Source organism: Lasioglossum baleicum, chromosome 13 (assembly GCF_051020765.1).
Source record: "Lasioglossum baleicum chromosome 13, iyLasBale1, whole genome shotgun sequence".
In the NCBI taxonomy this organism is placed as follows: Eukaryota; Metazoa; Arthropoda; class Insecta; order Hymenoptera; family Halictidae; genus Lasioglossum; species Lasioglossum baleicum.
In genome coordinates, this window is record NC_134941.1 from 15,108,201 (window position 1) to 15,126,070 (window position 17,870).

The following is a 17,870-nucleotide window of genomic DNA, read 5'->3' on the forward strand; positions in this document are numbered from 1 at the left end:
AAAAATAAATGATAGTTGCGGCAAGAATGTGCACAATAACTGTTTTACGATCTCTCGCGCGAAGGTTATCTTTCAATGACAATGGCGGACGATCGCTTTCGACATAATTTCGTCGCATTATCTGCGTACGCAAGGCACGATGATCATAGAAATGATTCTGGGTTATCTGATAACGATCAGTCGGCTGCGTTTCGTAAGACAGAGGTGCTCGGATCTCGACAGTGCTGAAAAGTCGGTTTCCAATGTCTACGGTGCTCTCGAAGGTATGAGAATTCTGTTGGGCGCTCTCCTCGTACCTTCGAACATCCTCGGGGCCTTTTAATTAAGATCTACAAGGTTGAGGATGCTTCCAGGAGCGTCCTGAGCCGATAGAAAAAGAAAAGTCAACGGATAGGCGATTCCTGGAACGATCGATCAAGGGCGGCAGAACCCATCCAAAGGCAAAAAGGGATGGGAAGGTCTGAGTTAGGTGAGGGAGAAGGGCGAGAGGGAAAGAATTTCGGAACAAAAGGAACCTGTTACAATCGACTGGCTTCTTCCGCAGGATCTCGTCCTAACTGGCTCAGTCTGAATGAGTTCCTTGCTGTGGCAGTATCTCGTGTGACTAGGAATCGTGTCCTGTGAAAATAATGCGGATCCCATCGAGTGGGGGTGAGTCAAATCATTTTATACGAAATTATAAAATTGTTTTAGGAAATGACTTACGTACCAGCAGTTACCACGTGTAAATTCATGTGCGAACAAATAAATAAAGTCGTATCTCCTTCGGAGCATTGTCGAGGTACGTGTTTACGTAAGTTTATTGCAGCACTCGGGAAATCAGTGGCATTTATTAGCGAATTAAAGACCGCGTTTACGTTTATCCTTGCATCATCCGTGAGGTGGTCGGAGTTTCTCCTCTATAGATCATCTCTCTCGCAGACAAGATGGCCAAAATCTCGAGATATGGTCGCGAGCGTTGTCAACGAGCCAGGACAATGACGTCGCCTCGCTGCATTTTCCCATTTCCTCCTCGAGTCTTCCCGAATTTGATCGATTTCGGTCCGCGGAAACTTGCGAACGACCTCGATCACTTCTCACAATTGGCCTGGTTTCAATTTTCCTGATCCACCGGCGCGAGTCTTTGAAATCCGAGGGGACGTTTAATATTCATGACATTTGCAAGCATGGCTGGTTGAAGCATGGTCACGATTCATGTCACGGAAACATCATCCGCGAAAATTTACGTCTGCTCTCGCAATAACCGAGTGAAACTGCGGTACGAGTTTTCCTGGAACTTCGGACAAATATGAAGTTTTTTCATGAAATATTGCAGTCCCGATCTTTCGGCGCTGTTACACACGAGCCAAGCTACTTCAAAAATATCGTCACAATTATCATTTCGTAAAATTAAATAGAAATCCGTGAAATTTTCTGTGATCTCGATAGCCTGAAAAATTCTAACATGCACAAAATACAAGTCTCAGAGGTTTCTCGTTAACTGATTCCGACGCTTTTTTGCAAGAACATATATTCTTACCGCTTCGAAGCTGATTAACTGAGGAATTACGCACATTCGAACGGAATTCTCCATGGCATCGATAGATTTTCCTCGTCTCGACACTGTTATCCAGATTTAAAACTGGTTCGAGCTACTACTATTTCATCAGCACTATCCTGATTTTTATGTAGAACGAGGAAAAGAAACCGTGGAGCAATAAGTTACGCTGATTCTATCACCTACGCTGACAGCTGGCAACCAGTTCATTAAAAAAACTACGTTACCAACACTAGTTTTTTATTCCAGTGTTTCACTTAACAATTCAAAGCCGTGAATATCTGTTTTCCGTTCACGCAAAGTTAAACTTGCTACTTTTTTAGAATTAATTAATTTTTATCTGTATTTATTAATCTGCTGTGTAATCGTAGTATTTTTGGCCTGATCTATGGAGCGTCAACCTTGTTAGACGCGGTGAGGAATTTGTAGACATCAGATAAAGTAGTTGCCCAATGAACGAAGCATAATTTCTACTGTTTGCTCTCGTTCTACCCTGAGGGCGGGAAGCATTGAAATCACTCGACAGATAAGGGTGTTGCGACAGAAACGCGTGCCCGATGATTGTCATCTGTTTCTCGATTGCAACGCATCGAGGTCGAGTAAAACAAACAGAATCCTTCGTAAAACTCATTCGCTATGTTGATACAGAATTCGGGATCAGCATTTTCCAAATTTCTTTGACGAATTCCTGATTGGAGAACACTTCCTCTAGATCAATCCGTTCCTATCTAAACGATTGTTATCGAGCGGCAAACATTCCGAATATAATCTCCATCAAGATCAGCAGAGACTAAAATATAGTTTCGAACCGGACTTTTTCGTCCTCTAGACTCTAGGGAATTAGATTAGGCAAATAGACTGTTGTGGAGCTGTCAACCTAGTTTCGCACCCTTTCTAACGATGTCATTATGTTTGTTCGTCGAGAATAGCTCTGTGAATGTTTCACTAGTATTCGTTAGTTCCTCTGTGGATAAAAGTTTCCAAAAAAACTTTCAGTATTCGACTGCATTTTTGCAACGAAACAAAATACCAGAAAACCTCATTCTCTTCCGAAGGAAGTGGAAAATTTTTCACTGTGTGAAACGAACACACTAGCTCAGTTGATGAGTTTTACAGCACAGTTGATGCTTGTTTACAGATTCTTATACCGTTGCTTAACGCAACGTGTTAAGTGAAAGCACACAAAAATACGTGGCGATAAGATCGAGCGGTATTGTCGATCGAGCTTGATCCACGACCCACGGAACGCTCTGTGGCGAATCGCGCTCGTGTTCGAACACAACCGTGGCCTCTCCTCGAGGTGCCGAGCGGCCGATCTGTTCAGTCGACGCTGGCCGCTCGTGAAAATCGGTTCTCAGTCGGGGCTGGTCTTCTTCGAGCAAGAATCCGCGCGTTGTGCAACCAGCCGATCTCGTCGGTAAAAACGACCGGGACAAAGCCAGCCACGATTGGCATCGCGAGACCACATCGGCGGTCCTCTCTTTTCATCTATCTTTTTCACGCCGGCTAGACGCGTATTTTTAGAGCGGGCCGACCGCGCAAAGATACGATTCGTACGTTCTGTGATGTTTGGCGACGTTTCGCACACCGTACGTACACGCACGCATGTCATAATCATTGAGCCGCGGGTGTTTCGCGCCACACTCTCCCAGATGCAATTGCACGAAACAGAACCGAGTTTCCGCGATTTTTACGCCGCACAGTGGGCTAAACCGACGAAATCTGTGTCAAAATCAAAGAACTTTCGATAAAAATGAGATAGAGCGATGAAATTTCTTTTAAATAAAAGCTGAAACTTTGCAGAATATGGGATAATTATGGAGATTGTGGTGCGAACGTTTTTTTAACCTTGAAAGAATTCGTTAAACTTGCACAACTTCAAGAAAATTGTGATTTTTCCAATACCACGCGCGTCAGATTTCGTCGGTTTGGCCCAATGTGCGCCGCCCCGCGCCGCCCCGAGTGTGTTGGAATCCTTAGATCGTGCCCTGCACTTGACAATCGATTGTCTCCTGCCATTTTTAGCACCGCTTTCTCGGTGGAGTTTCTCGGTTTAGACTTATGCAATTTTTCTGTCACTTCGACCGTTTCTTCTAACTTGACAATCGATCATCTTGGACCTTCTTCGCGCCATTTTCCTACTGTTTCAAGTGTAGTTATTGCGATTTTTACCTTATATCGTTGTCGACGACGTTGCAATTGTTGTAATAATTTTTGCACGATAAAGAAGCCTTGGTTCTCCGACCTTCCAACAGAACACTGCAAGGACACGCGCGTTTTTCCACAAACGTATTGTTTTCGTGCTCTTATCTCGTTGGTTATACAGGCTGGTAATTTACTCATATCTTATCGGAAATTTGCGATATCTGAACGCTTTCTAACAATCGTAATTAATAATTTCGATATCGATGGAGATCCGTTTAATCGGTTGAACGTCTCCGAATCTAACAATCATTTTTTTATGGAAAAATTCCTGTAATTAAAGCAGATTGGAGTCATTCATTTTCAATTTACTGGTACATACACAGTTTAATCTCGTACTCTGCTTAACTCCACTTGTAAACGAAGATACTCGTCACGCAACGCCATGGAAACCGTGCGTGCACAGCAGTTCTGGCGTTTGGAAACGCTTCGACGGAAGTTTCAACTCGCAAACTTCGATTCAACGTTCTCAGCGAATCATTGCGAGTCATTCACCAACGAAAATGCTGTAAATCATTTCTCGAATTCGAAGATCGATCTTTGAAATTCAAATTCGTAAGAAACCAACCTGCGCGAGAGGCAGGTGTTTCGAAACATCCAGGAATTTTCATTCTTCCATTTAAATGAACCAAAGTCGAAATGTCATTGGAATGACACCCGCTGATCATTCATAAAAATCGCACTGGATCGATGACGAAAGCTACGTGGCTAGGTTTCAAATTCCGCCGACGCAGGATTTAGACGCGTGTCGCCGGTAATCGAGCATGATCGAGGTTCATTCATTTCGATCGATACGGTCGGAAAAGCGTGATCGGTTGTTGGCACGGGACTTCGTTAATGTCAGCGACTTCTGGGCACAGCAGCAGCTGGCAGCGACCATCGAGTTTCGCAAGAGATTCCTCACCCTGCGTGCCTGCACTTCCGGTTCCAACTCGAGAGTGATTTATGCTCGTCAAGTTCTCGCCAATTGTCATGTCGTCTTCTATCCTTTTGATTCTCTCGAATGGTTTACCATTAAACTGCGAATTTACATAAAAATGTTTGCGTCGATTACAAGAAACAGAAACCATCAATCAATTCGATTACGTACAGTAACTCCCACTAATACGCGGACACTGTTAGAAAGACGATAACTCTTTTCTTAAGAAGTTAGAACAATTGGTTTGGTGCGCAACGTGACAAAATTTTTGAAAAACATTGGGCGTAGAGATTAATGTTTTTTAAATTCAAGTTCTCGGAATTGCAAAGAAGATGCTAAAAGTTGTACTTTGCAATTAATATTACTGGGAGTTACTGTATAATATTTTGAATGCCTTTCACGCTTGAAATGAGGCAATTTCAATGACATAATCATGCGAGACGGATCGATTTGTTGCTTGATTCTTGAATCGGTCTCTGACATCGGATTCTATTTTCGTTGTTATTGTTAACAGCTGAATACTAACACGGCATCCTATCAGTTGACTGTTAACGACGCGAGATAACGAAGGAGTACGGGAAATTGGAGAAGAATTGATCGAGAATGCTGAGGATTTGGATCTCAATTTGCTGTGTTGCGGCGGGCCTCTCTTACGGGGTTGTCGGTAATCCTGTTCCCCATGAGGATGGAGGACTCACTCTCAGGATCGTTCACACGAACGACATGCACGCCAGGTAACGAATATTAAATATAAAACATCTCTCGAGGAAGAGTGTACCGATTTATTTCTATAATCAGTCGAATCGATTAAAAGCGTAAAACAGCAGAAACTGCTTGGCCCGACGGAAAAAAAGAAAGTCCCCGGCAACATAACCGAGAATTGCGACACATTCGAGTCAATATTGAATCGGTCGAACCGCTTCTGCCACGCTTCGAACGCTAATTACGAGCAGACCGCTAATTGATGCCCAGCCGAGCTGTTTAATGTTAATTCTTGTTCTCGCGTCGAGAAATAAAAAAAAATTTCCTGTTCGACAGCACTTCGCGTTTCATTTTTTTTTTTCGTTTGATTTATCACACGGCCAGTTAATTCCTCGTTATCCGGTGATCGACGAGATACGATTCAGGAGATAACATTATTTATCCCTCGATGAGTATCGATCGGAGTACTACTATCTCATTAACATTCACTGTAGCGTAGTCTAAAATTTATATTCAATTTCGAGAATTGATATAATGATTACCAGACTGCGGATTTTATGCATTTATGACAAAAATGGGTAAGCACAATTTAAAGCAGTGAACACATTAAAAATATTTAAAGACATCGACGTATTGGTTTCAGCTTGATCAGTCAATTAAAAAAAGAAAGAAATGTTTATCTCACTCCTGTGTCTTGCAATCAATGCAAACATTTTTTATTTTGCATAAAGATCTGCAGTCTAATGATTCTGTGGATCGGAAATGATAGTTACGTTGATCATCTGAAAATAATATGTCCACGTTCTGACAGTCTCTCTGAACCTTTTCACTGCTTCGAATTTCACGTACGTCGTCTGAACATAATCTGTACATCCGTGTTCTCGAAGTCTTTGAATGTTCCCGCTGTTTCGAATTTCACCAGCAATGCGTGCAATCCGCAGTCTCGTAGTAACATGAAACGTTGGTGAAGGCCTATTAATCAGAATTGTTCTCTAATGGAATTGAATTAGTGTAAAAGGTGTTCTTGGCCGGTAGATTCGAGCAGACATCGCGATTGTCCAGCATCTGCTCGGAAAAGGACGCGAATGAGGGAAAATGTTACGGAGGGTTCGCAAGACTAGCAACCCTAATTCGACAAGCGAGGCGATCTTCCGTTCCTTGCCTCTTCCTGAACGCAGGGGACACCTATCAAGGATCCGTGTGGTTCAACGTGTACAAATGGAAAGTCGTTGCCAAGTTCCTCAACCTGTTGGCTCCGAATGCCACGGTACGTTCACAAACTTTTAATTCTTTTTTTTATTCGACCGTGTTACGCCTTGACCGATTTTAACTGTCACTGTTAAACTTTCACTGTTAAAACGTCGCCTCCTTTGCGAAATACTGAAACGATTTAACAAAAGGCGCTTGGCGGAGTCTCTGAATATTGTACTGTATTTGACTGTGTATAAATTTCGAGGTTCTGAACGTCACGTGTGCGTGACGGTGATTTCGGTAGCGTACCAGTCGTGACTAGATCGCATCATTATTATTTGATGTAATTGACTCGTGAACTTTCTTCCCGGTGTAGTCTAATCAACGCGAGTTTCGATCGCTCCGAGCGACAGCGAATCGTCAGCAATTTAGGCCACGATTCACGGTACAAATCACCGATCATGACCAGCGATATTCGAACTTGAATCGTCGGAAATATCGTTTCGTAACGTTTCGAGTGTTCGTCTCGCAAATTGACGTTCGGTCTTGATCAGTCGCGAATTTATCGAACGTAGACGATCAAACAAAAATTAGCAAAAACATTAGAAGGATTTAATAGTACTGTTAAACATATTAACACTTTACCTATCGGAAGCCTATTATTAGGATTTTCAATAATTGTGCTGTACCAAAAGAAGGCATAGAAATTTCCTTTTACATTACAATCTTAAATGAAAGTACTAGATGACGTAATTGAGGGTAACTTGTTAGTTCACAATGAAAATTGTTCTCACTGTTGAGGGTTCCATTAAAAAGTTTTCAAAATGCAATAATTACCAGTCGGTAATGTGTTAAGAAAGAAATTAAATTCCAATTTCACTCGAGTTTGTTGCAGTTCAGGCATCAAGTTTTTATTTTGCATAAAGATCCGCTGCGTGTAGACAATGTAGAGTGTAGAGTGTAGAGGATTATTCGGCGAGAATAAAATGCGATCGAACCGTTGCGCCGAAAACATTTAAAAATTTATTATCAGCAAATACGATCGATAGAAGAAACATATTTAGAATAAAATGCGTTCTGCTTTTTGCGAATCAGAGTTTAGGGAACCACGAGTTCGACGACGGTGTCAAGGGCCTTGTACCCTTCGTCGAGAACGCATCGTTCCCCATAGTCACCGCAAACTTGGACCTGAGCATGCAACCGGACCTAGCAGCCACGAATTTGTTGAACAGCACCGTTCTAACAGTCGAAGGGACGAAGATCGGTGTGATCGGGTACCTAACACCCGAGACCAAGATCATCTCTGTCGCGGATAACGTGATCTTCCTGGATGAAGTGGAGAGCATCCGTAGAGAGGCGAAGAAGCTGAAGCAACAAGGCGTCAACATCCTGATAGCTCTCGGACACTCCGGCTTTGAGGTCGATAAGAAAATCGCCCGAGAAGTGGAGGACATCGACATCGTGATCGGCGGACACACCAACACCTTCCTCTACAACGGGAAACAACCCGATTTGGAAACACCCGAGGGTCTCTATCCGACGAAAATCCTGCAGGAAAGCGGCAGACCGGTGTACGTGGTCCAGGCGTACGCGTACACCAAGTATCTTGGTAATTTCACGGTGAAGTTCGACTCTAAAGGCGAGGTCACCGAGATCAAGGGCAACCCTGTGTTAGTGGACAACAGTATCGAACAGGTAATCACAGTTTAATTAATAATTACGGCTCGTTTCGCGAGAAATACGAGAAAAGAGAAAGTTCTTAAAACTCTCTAAAGACGACTACTTTTTAAATATTGGACCATACGATTTTTAATTTTTTGACAAGCTAGAGCAATTAGTTTGCTACTAGTTACTACAGTCATAGTTATTTGCAATTCGTTACTACACACATGTGTTGCAACCTCATGTAGTTCGCTAGCTGATCGTTTCATTTCGATACAGTCTGTAATTCAAAGTAGGAAATTCAGAACCGTAGCCAGAAAAATGCATCGCGTACAATTTCATTCTTGCCGCTCTCCCCATAAGACATAATATATGAAGATTTGTAATTGGAGGAACTAGAATAGACCATATAGCAACATTCCAGTAGCAATTTTGTATAGATCTATATTTATTTATTAACTACGGTACTAAATCGAACATATTACCCCTTGGCCCTACGATTTATTTTCCGGTTTCGGTGATTAGAACTTTTTTTGTAGTTCGCAATTTCGTATTAAAGGAGAAAATTTATATCTATTGAATGCCTACGTGTTCTCCAATAATTATCCAAAATAGAATTTCATTTCGGCTTAGGGGAGATTAACAACATACATATATATTTATCAGATTCTGTTTTGAATCTTCATCACGAGTCTGACACGATATGATAGGGCAAGGGGTTAATATTCAATATTTATTCCAGCCGCGGATGATTTTTGCCGCTCTCCCCATAAGATACAATGCTAATTTCGGCAAGATATATTTGCTCCCGAAAGACCTCTGTACAGCGCCAAAGCACGTAGTGGCAAAACGCTCAAACTGTTAGCCAAATTTTAGTTCGACTCATTCGCACAGATAGCGCCACATACCATTTCCTCGAAAATCTCAAAATAGCGCCACTAGACGTAGTGGCAAAACGCTCAAACTGTTAGCCAAATTTTAGTTCGACTCATTCGCACAGATGGCGCCACATACCATTTCCTCGTACATTATCATTGCATCTTATGGGGAGAGCGGCAAGAATCATCCCCGCGGCTGGAATAAATATTCAATATTAACATGTTCGATTTAGTACCGTAGCTAATAAATAAATGTAGATATATACAAAATTTCTATTCGAATGTTGCTAATGATCTATTCCAGTTTCCCCAATTACAAATCTTCACATATTATGTCTGAAAAGTCCGAAAATAAATTATTTTTGAGAAATTGTGTGAAGATTTCCGAGGTCATTTCTGGGCAGAGGCTCGGAAAATTGTTAATAACTATTTAACAACTTACAACACCCATTGAAAAACTATACGTGAAAGTAGCAGGAGGTCCGCCTCGTATTCTTCGATCGCTAAATTTTATAAATTATTGCTGCGAAGCGAGTAATTAATAAATTATCGATAGATTAGATTGAGGAGTGAGAGCGATCTATGTCTGTCCCTCTCGCTCTCCGTCAATTGCATAAGTCTGTCCTTGTCGGCTACTTGGATACCTCCTTGCTTGGCATGTGCTCCTGGTGATACCAGGAGATTCTAAGCGCCGCAGAAGCGTTTTACATACAGGGAAATTAGTTCACAACTCGTCCCAGAGATGGCGACACTGTCGCCCCACTCTCTCTATCTTTGTCGCACAATCAACCTCTCCTTGTCTTACACATTACGGGCATAGGAAAAACAAGTATCCTCTGCAACAATTGTTAATAACTAATTAAATACGAGTCGGATCGACAAACAATTGCTACTAGATTGTTGCTAGAGGTCTATTCTAGTTTCTTCGATCATAAATCCTCACAAATTAGGTCCGGAGAGTGACAAAATAATTTATTATTAAGATGGTGTCAATATTTTTCTAGCTCACTTCTGGACAGAGGTCCAGAAAATTGTTAATAACTATTTAACAACTAACAACACCCATTGAAAAACTATACGTGAAAGTAGCAGGAGGTCCGCCTCGTATTCTTCGATCGGTAAATTTTATAAATTATTGCTGCGAAGCGAGTAATTAATAAATTATCGGTTGATTTGATGGCTCAGTGGGATCCGCCATTGCTGCCGTTCTCGGATACCTCCTCGCTTATCATGTGCTCCTGGTAATACCAGGAGATTCTAAGCGCCGCGGCAGCGTTTTACACATAGGAAAGATAGGGAAAATTAGTTCACAATCTCGTCCCAGAGATGGCGATACTGTCGCGGTTCTCTCTATCCTTGTTGCACACTCATTCTCTCCTTGTTTTTCACATTACGGGCATAGGAGCAACAAGTACCCTCTGCAACAATTGTTAATAACAAATTGAATACGAGCCGGATCAGCAAACAATTGCTACTGGATTGTTGCTAGAGGTCTATTCTAACTTCTTCAATCATAAATCTTCAAAAATTAGATCTGGATAGTGTGAAAATAATTTATTATTAAGATGGTGTCAATATTTTTCTGCTCATTTCCAGACCGAGATCCAGAAAAATGTTAATAACAATTTAACAACTAACAACACCCATTCAGAAACTATACGTGAAAGTTGCTAACAGTCCTGTCTACATTCTCCGACCATAAATTGTTATAAATTCTTATCGGAAAGCGAGTTATTAATGAATTTGTTGACAGTTACATGTTAGCAGGAGCAAGTATCAGGGGATTAGCAGCGCCTTGAAAGTAGGTGGCACGAGTGAGTCGCGCTCTGTCCTTGTCGTATACTCAACGTCTCCTTGTCTTACACATTACGCGAATAGGAGAAACAAATACCCTGTGCAACAATTATTAATAACTAATTGAATACGAGCCGGATCTATTAAAAATTGCTAGCTAAATTGTTGCCAGAGATCTATTGTAGCTTTTTCCTGAGAAAATAATTTATTATTAAGATGGTGTTAATATTTTCCAGCTCATTTCTGGGCAGAGGTCCAGAAAATTGTTAATAATTATTTAGCAACTAACAACATCTGATCATAAACTATACGTGGAAGTAGCAGGAGGTCCGCCTCGTATTCTCCAAAATCGCTGAAGTTTATAAATTATTGCTGTGAAGCGAGTAATTAATGAATTATCGATTGATTAGATTGATGAGTGAGAGCGGTCTATGTCTGTCCTTCTCGCTCTACGTCAATTGCATAAGTCTGTCCTTGTCGGTTACTCGGATACCTCCTTGCTTAGCATGTGCGCCTGGTAATATCAGGAGATTCGAAGCGCCGCAAAATGGATGAGGCATAAGCGAGACCTCATCTGTCTTTGTCGCACACTATCGCTGTCCTTGTCTTACACATAGGATATTACACTGTCGTATATAGGTATCAGGGGATCAGCAATGAAACAGAAAGTTGGTAGCACGAATATTTCTTTATTGTTGTTGCATACATATAATCTCTTTCTCTCTCTATCCTTGTATGACACACTACAGTTACATGATCATTATGATGGGATTGGAAGATCGGACAAACCTTTCCAAAAATGTCTATCATTAATTAATGCCCAACAAATCCCGTACAGAACTATTACACGACGTTTAATAAATAACTATTTTCACTAGCTATTAATATATGGAAATTAAGTAAATCTTTAGTCTTTTGTACCGGATAAAAACACCCGTAAACAGCACCTTTTGTTGCGCTGAAAAGCGTTTAATATGTAAATATATGCTCCGAGATTAAGTATTGTCTCCCTTTCCCTTATGCGTTGCCCCCCTTAATCATTTAGAAACTGTTTAATGTTTTCCATAATTGCTGCAATTTGTAGGCAGAAGACGTTCTGCGAGAACTTGAAGGAATGAGAGGAGCGATTAACAACGTGAGCCAGACAGTGGTTGGGAAGACCCGTGTTCTCCTACAAGGAGATAGCAAAGTCTGCAGACGCGTAGAATGCAATCTTGGCAACTTGATCACCGATTCCATGATCGACTACAATGCTCGGGAGTATGGGAGCAAGAATGGCTGGACGGACGCAGCTATAGCTTTCCAGAATAGTGGAAGTATCAGAACTTCCATTGGTAGGGACAACGATGATACAGTTACCATGGGGAACATTCTCAGCGTACTACCTTTTCACAATCCTATATTGAAGGTAAAAATGTCTGGAAAGGTTCTCCTGTCTGCTCTAGAATGGAGCGTTTATAACTTGGATGTAAACACAACTACAAACTTGTTTGGTGCATTTATACAAGTCTCAGGTGTTCAGGTACAGAAAATGATTGTGACCATATTGTTCCACTGAAAGCTAGAATACTGTTTTAACAAAGTGTCGTCTTACAGGTGATCTACGACTTGACTAAACCAAAGAATTCTAGGGTGGTGTCGGTACAGGTGCAATGTGCAAATTGCAGCATTCCGTCGTATAGCGAATTAAAACAGAACGAGACCTATATGGTGCTCATGTCTGATTATATACAGTCTGGTGGTGATGGATATAGTATGTTGAAGGATCTGAAGACGTCTCCTTTGGGTATGCAAGTCGTTTCTTCTTAAGCAAAATATACTTTAAGACTGTTTTTAGTAAACGATTCCTCATACTTTCTTCCAGGTGTAACTACAGCAGAAACGCTTCAGCAATACTTTGAGGAGCATAGTCCTGTACATCCAGGTGTCGATTGGAGGATCAATTACATGAAAAATAACGGTACTGGTGGTTTTGGTAGTGGTGGTTCTGGTGGCGGTGGTTCTGGTAGCGGTGGTTCCAGCAACCTACACCAATCTATCGGATTAACAATGTTATTGCCATTAATTAGCTGGCTATTCATACGACAAACCTGATAACTAAGAACATACGTTGAGTAGTCAGGCTTCAGCAGTATTTGAAACTTAATAATTTATACTTATTGTTAGAATTTTTTTATGTGCATCCTATCTACATCTCTACCTCAAATTGTACATTTTATAGGTATTAGATCGGTCTTATCGATCGATTTCATTTAGATCTCCAGTTGTTGATTATTTGAACGAAGAAGAAATAAATACCACGTTTATAAATGTTATTTTTTATTCAGCGATCTGTAGATCTAAATATAGTACAACGTGTATATATATATATATATATATTATATATATATATATATATATATATATATATATATATATATAAAATATGTGTATATTTACGATTAGATTACAGGTGTTTATATATATTTATATATAAATAATATTTGTATTATTTTACTTTTTCAGTCTTCTAAGAAAACGCTCTTCATAGCAAAGGAAGCTCAAATGTATTCCCCTGTAAATCGTAGATTCGTTTCACGGCCTCCAATACCATATTCATTTCTGCGCACGGCATTGGCACCATCTCGTATAAAAGTTTAACCATTGCTAATAGATCAAACAACATATGAGGATTGTCAGCCACGTTACACTCGGAAAGGGCGTCAACATAGTAGTCTATTTTCCGTAGCGCCTTCACAATTGTCATCTGGTTACAACTATTTTTCACCGAGATCTACAATCAAACATGTAAAGAATAAAATTTTATGAACTTATAACTTTCGGATTTTAATTATACAATTGAAAACTGCTGCTTACCAGACACGACTTCATGTTGTAATATAATGGCCAGTCTTCTCGGCACGTTAAACAATCGCAGATAAACTTATACTGTTCCTCAAGCTTCTTTTGCCTATCAGCTTTTGGACTAAGCGCATAGAGTTGACCATAATTGTCGAATATCTTGAGAAGTATAATTAACATCGATAAGTTACAATAACGTAATTTTATTATTAATATTATCACTAGTCCGCAGATTTTATGCAATTATGGCAAAAATGGGTGGGTAGAATTTAAGATAGAATAAAGAGATTAAGAGAATGTAAAAACATGAACTTACTATTTTCAATGTACTAAAATTATTAGAGGGTAAAGAATTTTTTACTTGGCCCCTTTTTTGTGAAATTTATGCATAAAATTTCTATTTTGCATAAATTATCTAATTATCTAATTATCACACACCTGTTTGCCTGACTTAATAGGATATATGGCTATCAGTGCCTCCTCCTTATTCTGTGACACCCTCGTTATGTTTGGATTGCAACTGTGATTTATCAAACTGCAAAACGGCAGTGCAAATACACCACGTTCAACAACATCTAGGCCGACCAGCTCCATGGCCTGTAAATATCGATTTCATTGTTAAGCCTTAAATTTTCTACTAATAAGAGATTATTAGGTAGAGTCATTTCTCTGGCATTGGATGATTTACAGGCGTTGTTACAATTTCTTAGCAAAACCAGAAATTATTTATGACTCGATCTAATAAATTACTACAGTTTTTATGGTTTCTTTTCTTTCGCAACATACAGTGTGGCAATTACTAGGAATCATTTGTTCGTGTCTTAACAAGAGACCACCGAAAAATGTGACATCTGGGTTTGACCTCAATAGAGACAAATTATTCTCCAGAGGAGTACCAAACATATTAGTGCACGTAGCCAGAAAATACAAAATGAAACAAGAATCTAAGGATCTTCTCGTCAAATCGCTGACCGAACGTTTTTCTGTATTAGTTACGAGACTTAATAGACTTCTGTACTGATCGCTTTCAAAGGTGCCATTCTCAGAGAAGCCTTTCGTACGAGGATCTGAAAATATTTAATCAGAATTAGTACTGTACGTATATAAAGTATTTGTAGTCCTAATAGAAAACAATTGTTCGTATGTTTAGAAAAATCTACAACAGCGATTCTCATTATAATTACCATTGTGACCGTCAACTTCTACCAATTCTTTTCTTAAAGCATCTATACTACTTTGTCTTACAGCCTGTACAGCTATTCTTAAAGCAAGTAAGTCCATTTTAAGGAAATCCATATTTAATAAGGAAGGATATACTGCGCATTCCACGTCGTGATACTTCTCCCATTCCTCTGCTCTACATTCTTCGGAGCAATACATCGCATAAGTGCAACTATTGCAGGGTATATTGGCCCAGCATACTTTTAAGCAATGCGAGCAGTGAGTGTGTAGTTTTTTACTACTCAACAATGTCGAATAAGCTTTCTCCAAGATAATTGTTTCTCCAATCTCTATATCACGAGCAGCCACAACATGCCTACCGTAATCTTTGCTGTACCTTAAGCTTATCGCATCCGACGCGCATGGAATCTCACTGTTGTAAGTCTTGATTTTAAAAGGACAAAGTTCGTCGGGCAATTTGCTCTTATCGATGTTATCGGAATATTTTTGTTTCTGCAAACCCTCCAAACACGCAGTTCTTCTGGTATTTACTTTGAATTTTAAATTGTCTGGATACGGTAATGCTAACGCTCTATCTATATCTTTGATGGATTCTTCGTATTTACGCAACTTGTACAGAACTGCGGATCTATTGGCGTACGATATTGCAAGCTGTTTGGATGAGCACGGCGCATTAGCTATACTCTGAGTATACAGTTTCAAAGCATCTATGCAATTGTAATGTGTCAAAGGGCTGGAAACAAATATCCTGTTCGCCTGCGTTCTCAATTCCTCAGACTTCTTATCATTTTTCAGATCGTAATGTACTTCTGGAATTATATCATAATCTGACATAAGAGATAAGGTATATTTTATTCTCTCTTCGTCTGTGCATAATCTTTGGAATTCAAGGGTTACTTGTTGGATCATATCGGCCGCACGTAGTTTCACGTTAAGTGCGAGTATTACTTTCTCCATTTTCCTGAATATTAATACTGTACAGGTGACAACACGAAGATAGTACTCACACCCGGGGTCTTTTTTGCAACGACTTTTGTCAGTACAGACAGAAATAAAGGATATCCCGGTTTAGCACGAAACGGAACCTAAATAAATATGTTTACGCCGTGAAACCTGGCTGAACCGGGCTGCAGTTGCAGTGCCGGTTTTCACGATTTCACGCGCATGTGCCGCCAAAACAGTAACGTATCTATTTATATTAGGACGATGAGGTAGCAGAGTCCCGAGGCAGTTATGTATATTGGCGGGAATGTGCCGAAAAAATCTGTTCCGGAATCCGGACAAAAAGACTCCGGAAATGCGCAATATTTCACGCGCATGCGCGGCGATTAGGCTCAGTATAGTAAGATTCTCGATGAAATGGGGTACTTTGAGCACCCGCAGAATTTTAAAAAATTTATGTGATTTGATTCTGAAAAATAAATGTATAACAAGTGTATTTCTGTATATTTTGTAACTCGTAGTACACGTCCTGGAGTCTTCTTGTCCGGTACAGATTGTTTCGGTACATTCCTGCCAATATAACTGCTTCAGGGCTCTGCTACCTCACATAGATACGGTACTGTTCGTCGCGCATGCGTGTGAAATGTTGCGCATTTCTGGCATCACTGCACTGCACATGTTATACATTTATTTTTCGCGCGCCTCTATGACGTACGCAACGTACACGTCTGGTGGTCGTGTTGCCGCATTTTAGGCGGTTTTCAATTGTTAATAACTAAATAACGAGAAGCCGAGATCGCAATTTTTTTATTCGTTATTTTCTTCTTATATGTATTATCGTCGAGAATCACCCCTTAAATTTTCTCCCACCTGCAGTCGAACAACCTGTATACCTTTGACTACTAGCCACTGTATGAAGAACATTACTTTTGTAAGAGGTCGTGAGGAGAGTTTATGCCCGTTGCCCTCTAGAATCTAGAACGAATTTCTCATGATGGTAACCGCTGGCCCGCGGCTTTGACCACCCCTCCTTGGCAATAATTGTTTTTTTTTGCGCGCTCCGCTTCTCGCCGGCCCCAGTTCGACCTTCAGGTCTTACCGTGCCCGTGGTCCCAATTCGCAGGAGGAATGGTTGCACCCTCCTCCTTGGGCCATAAAACGGGCTTACCTTACCACGCGGCCTATTTATGTGGTTTACAACCGTGCGGTTGTCCCACACATATATTTCGCGACGCCAGCAGGAATTCCCACTTCGCGAGGCTCGTAAATCATAACAGACTCTCGCTCTCCCCGCTCTCCCTTGTACAATCATTGTTTATAATTAGTAAGCTTACGCACAATTTACCCTACCGCTAATATCACAACTTGCAATTAGAAGTGTTACAAACGCACACACCCAAACGCTATTCTGTACGCAACAGCATCGTTTGATGAGCCGGATTTCAGGGAAGAAGCGAGGTGGGTGTTGGCTCTGTCATGTTACCATGTCTTTTTTTACAATGGAATAAAAAGACAGAACTGACAGGGACATATATGTCCCAGCAAGCTGTTAGCATTAATGTTATGTAATGAATTTATGACACACATATAAAAGCCAATGCAGTTCAAGCTGTATCAACATTAGTTCCTCAAGGAACAATAAAAATATATGACTCGCGCGTCACCCGAATGCGGAACACGTGTCGCGTATTGCGTTGCTTGAAAAGTTCGCAATAATTTACATTCAGAGCACAGGACACTTCAGTCGTTATCGCCTGTTTATACAAATGCATTCTTTTTTGCACGTCGCATCATCAATCCTCACACCGTCGAACGCTGCCGAACAACCGTCCCAGCGGAAGTTAACGCGAATTTTACACCGAAACGGTTACGTCTGTGGTTGTCAGGAAAATCGCCGCATGTGACAATTTCAAAAAATTTGAGTTTATGCATTCATTGAACTCTATAGTCTACAGTATAGGAGTTACGTATTTACCAGAAAAAACTCATGAAAAATTTGGAAGGCCGAAAAAAAATGGTT

At 40.6% G+C, this 17,870-nt stretch overlaps 2 protein-coding genes across 6 annotated transcripts; one reads left to right on the forward strand and one right to left on the reverse strand.

Annotated features, from left to right (window-relative positions):
- Nucleotides 1–450: 450 nt before the first annotated feature.
- On the forward strand, nucleotides 451–13,530 carry LOC143214813 (protein 5NUC). Of its 5 annotated transcripts, none has more exons than XM_076436241.1 (8): nucleotides 451–469; nucleotides 545–651; nucleotides 5,173–5,392; nucleotides 6,396–6,627; nucleotides 7,647–8,246; nucleotides 11,970–12,407; nucleotides 12,482–12,671; nucleotides 12,750–13,195. In XM_076436241.1, exons 3-8 carry the CDS (start codon nucleotides 5,262–5,264, stop codon nucleotides 12,977–12,979), a joined length of 1,821 nt encoding a protein of 606 aa, XP_076292356.1. In that variant the 5' UTR covers nucleotides 451–469; nucleotides 545–651; nucleotides 5,173–5,261; the 3' UTR covers nucleotides 12,980–13,195. The 5 variants fall into 5 exon arrangements, with proteins under 5 accessions (XP_076292356.1, XP_076292354.1, XP_076292355.1 ...); XM_076436242.1 differs by lacking the exons at nucleotides 451–469; nucleotides 545–651 and adding exons at nucleotides 2,846–3,126; nucleotides 13,391–13,530 and having other exon boundaries at nucleotides 12,750–12,845; XM_076436239.1 differs by lacking the exon at nucleotides 451–469 and having other exon boundaries at nucleotides 532–651.
- On the reverse strand, nucleotides 13,287–17,865 carry LOC143214816 (protein-lysine N-methyltransferase SMYD4). The gene is made up of 5 exons (XM_076436251.1): nucleotides 14,911–17,865; nucleotides 14,513–14,793; nucleotides 14,165–14,323; nucleotides 13,742–13,885; nucleotides 13,287–13,658 (listed from the first exon to the last, which is right to left on the reverse strand). Exons 1-5 carry the CDS (start codon nucleotides 15,863–15,865, stop codon nucleotides 13,410–13,412), a joined length of 1,788 nt encoding a protein of 595 aa, XP_076292366.1. The 5' UTR covers nucleotides 15,866–17,865; the 3' UTR covers nucleotides 13,287–13,409.
- Nucleotides 17,866–17,870: the final 5 nt, after the last annotated feature.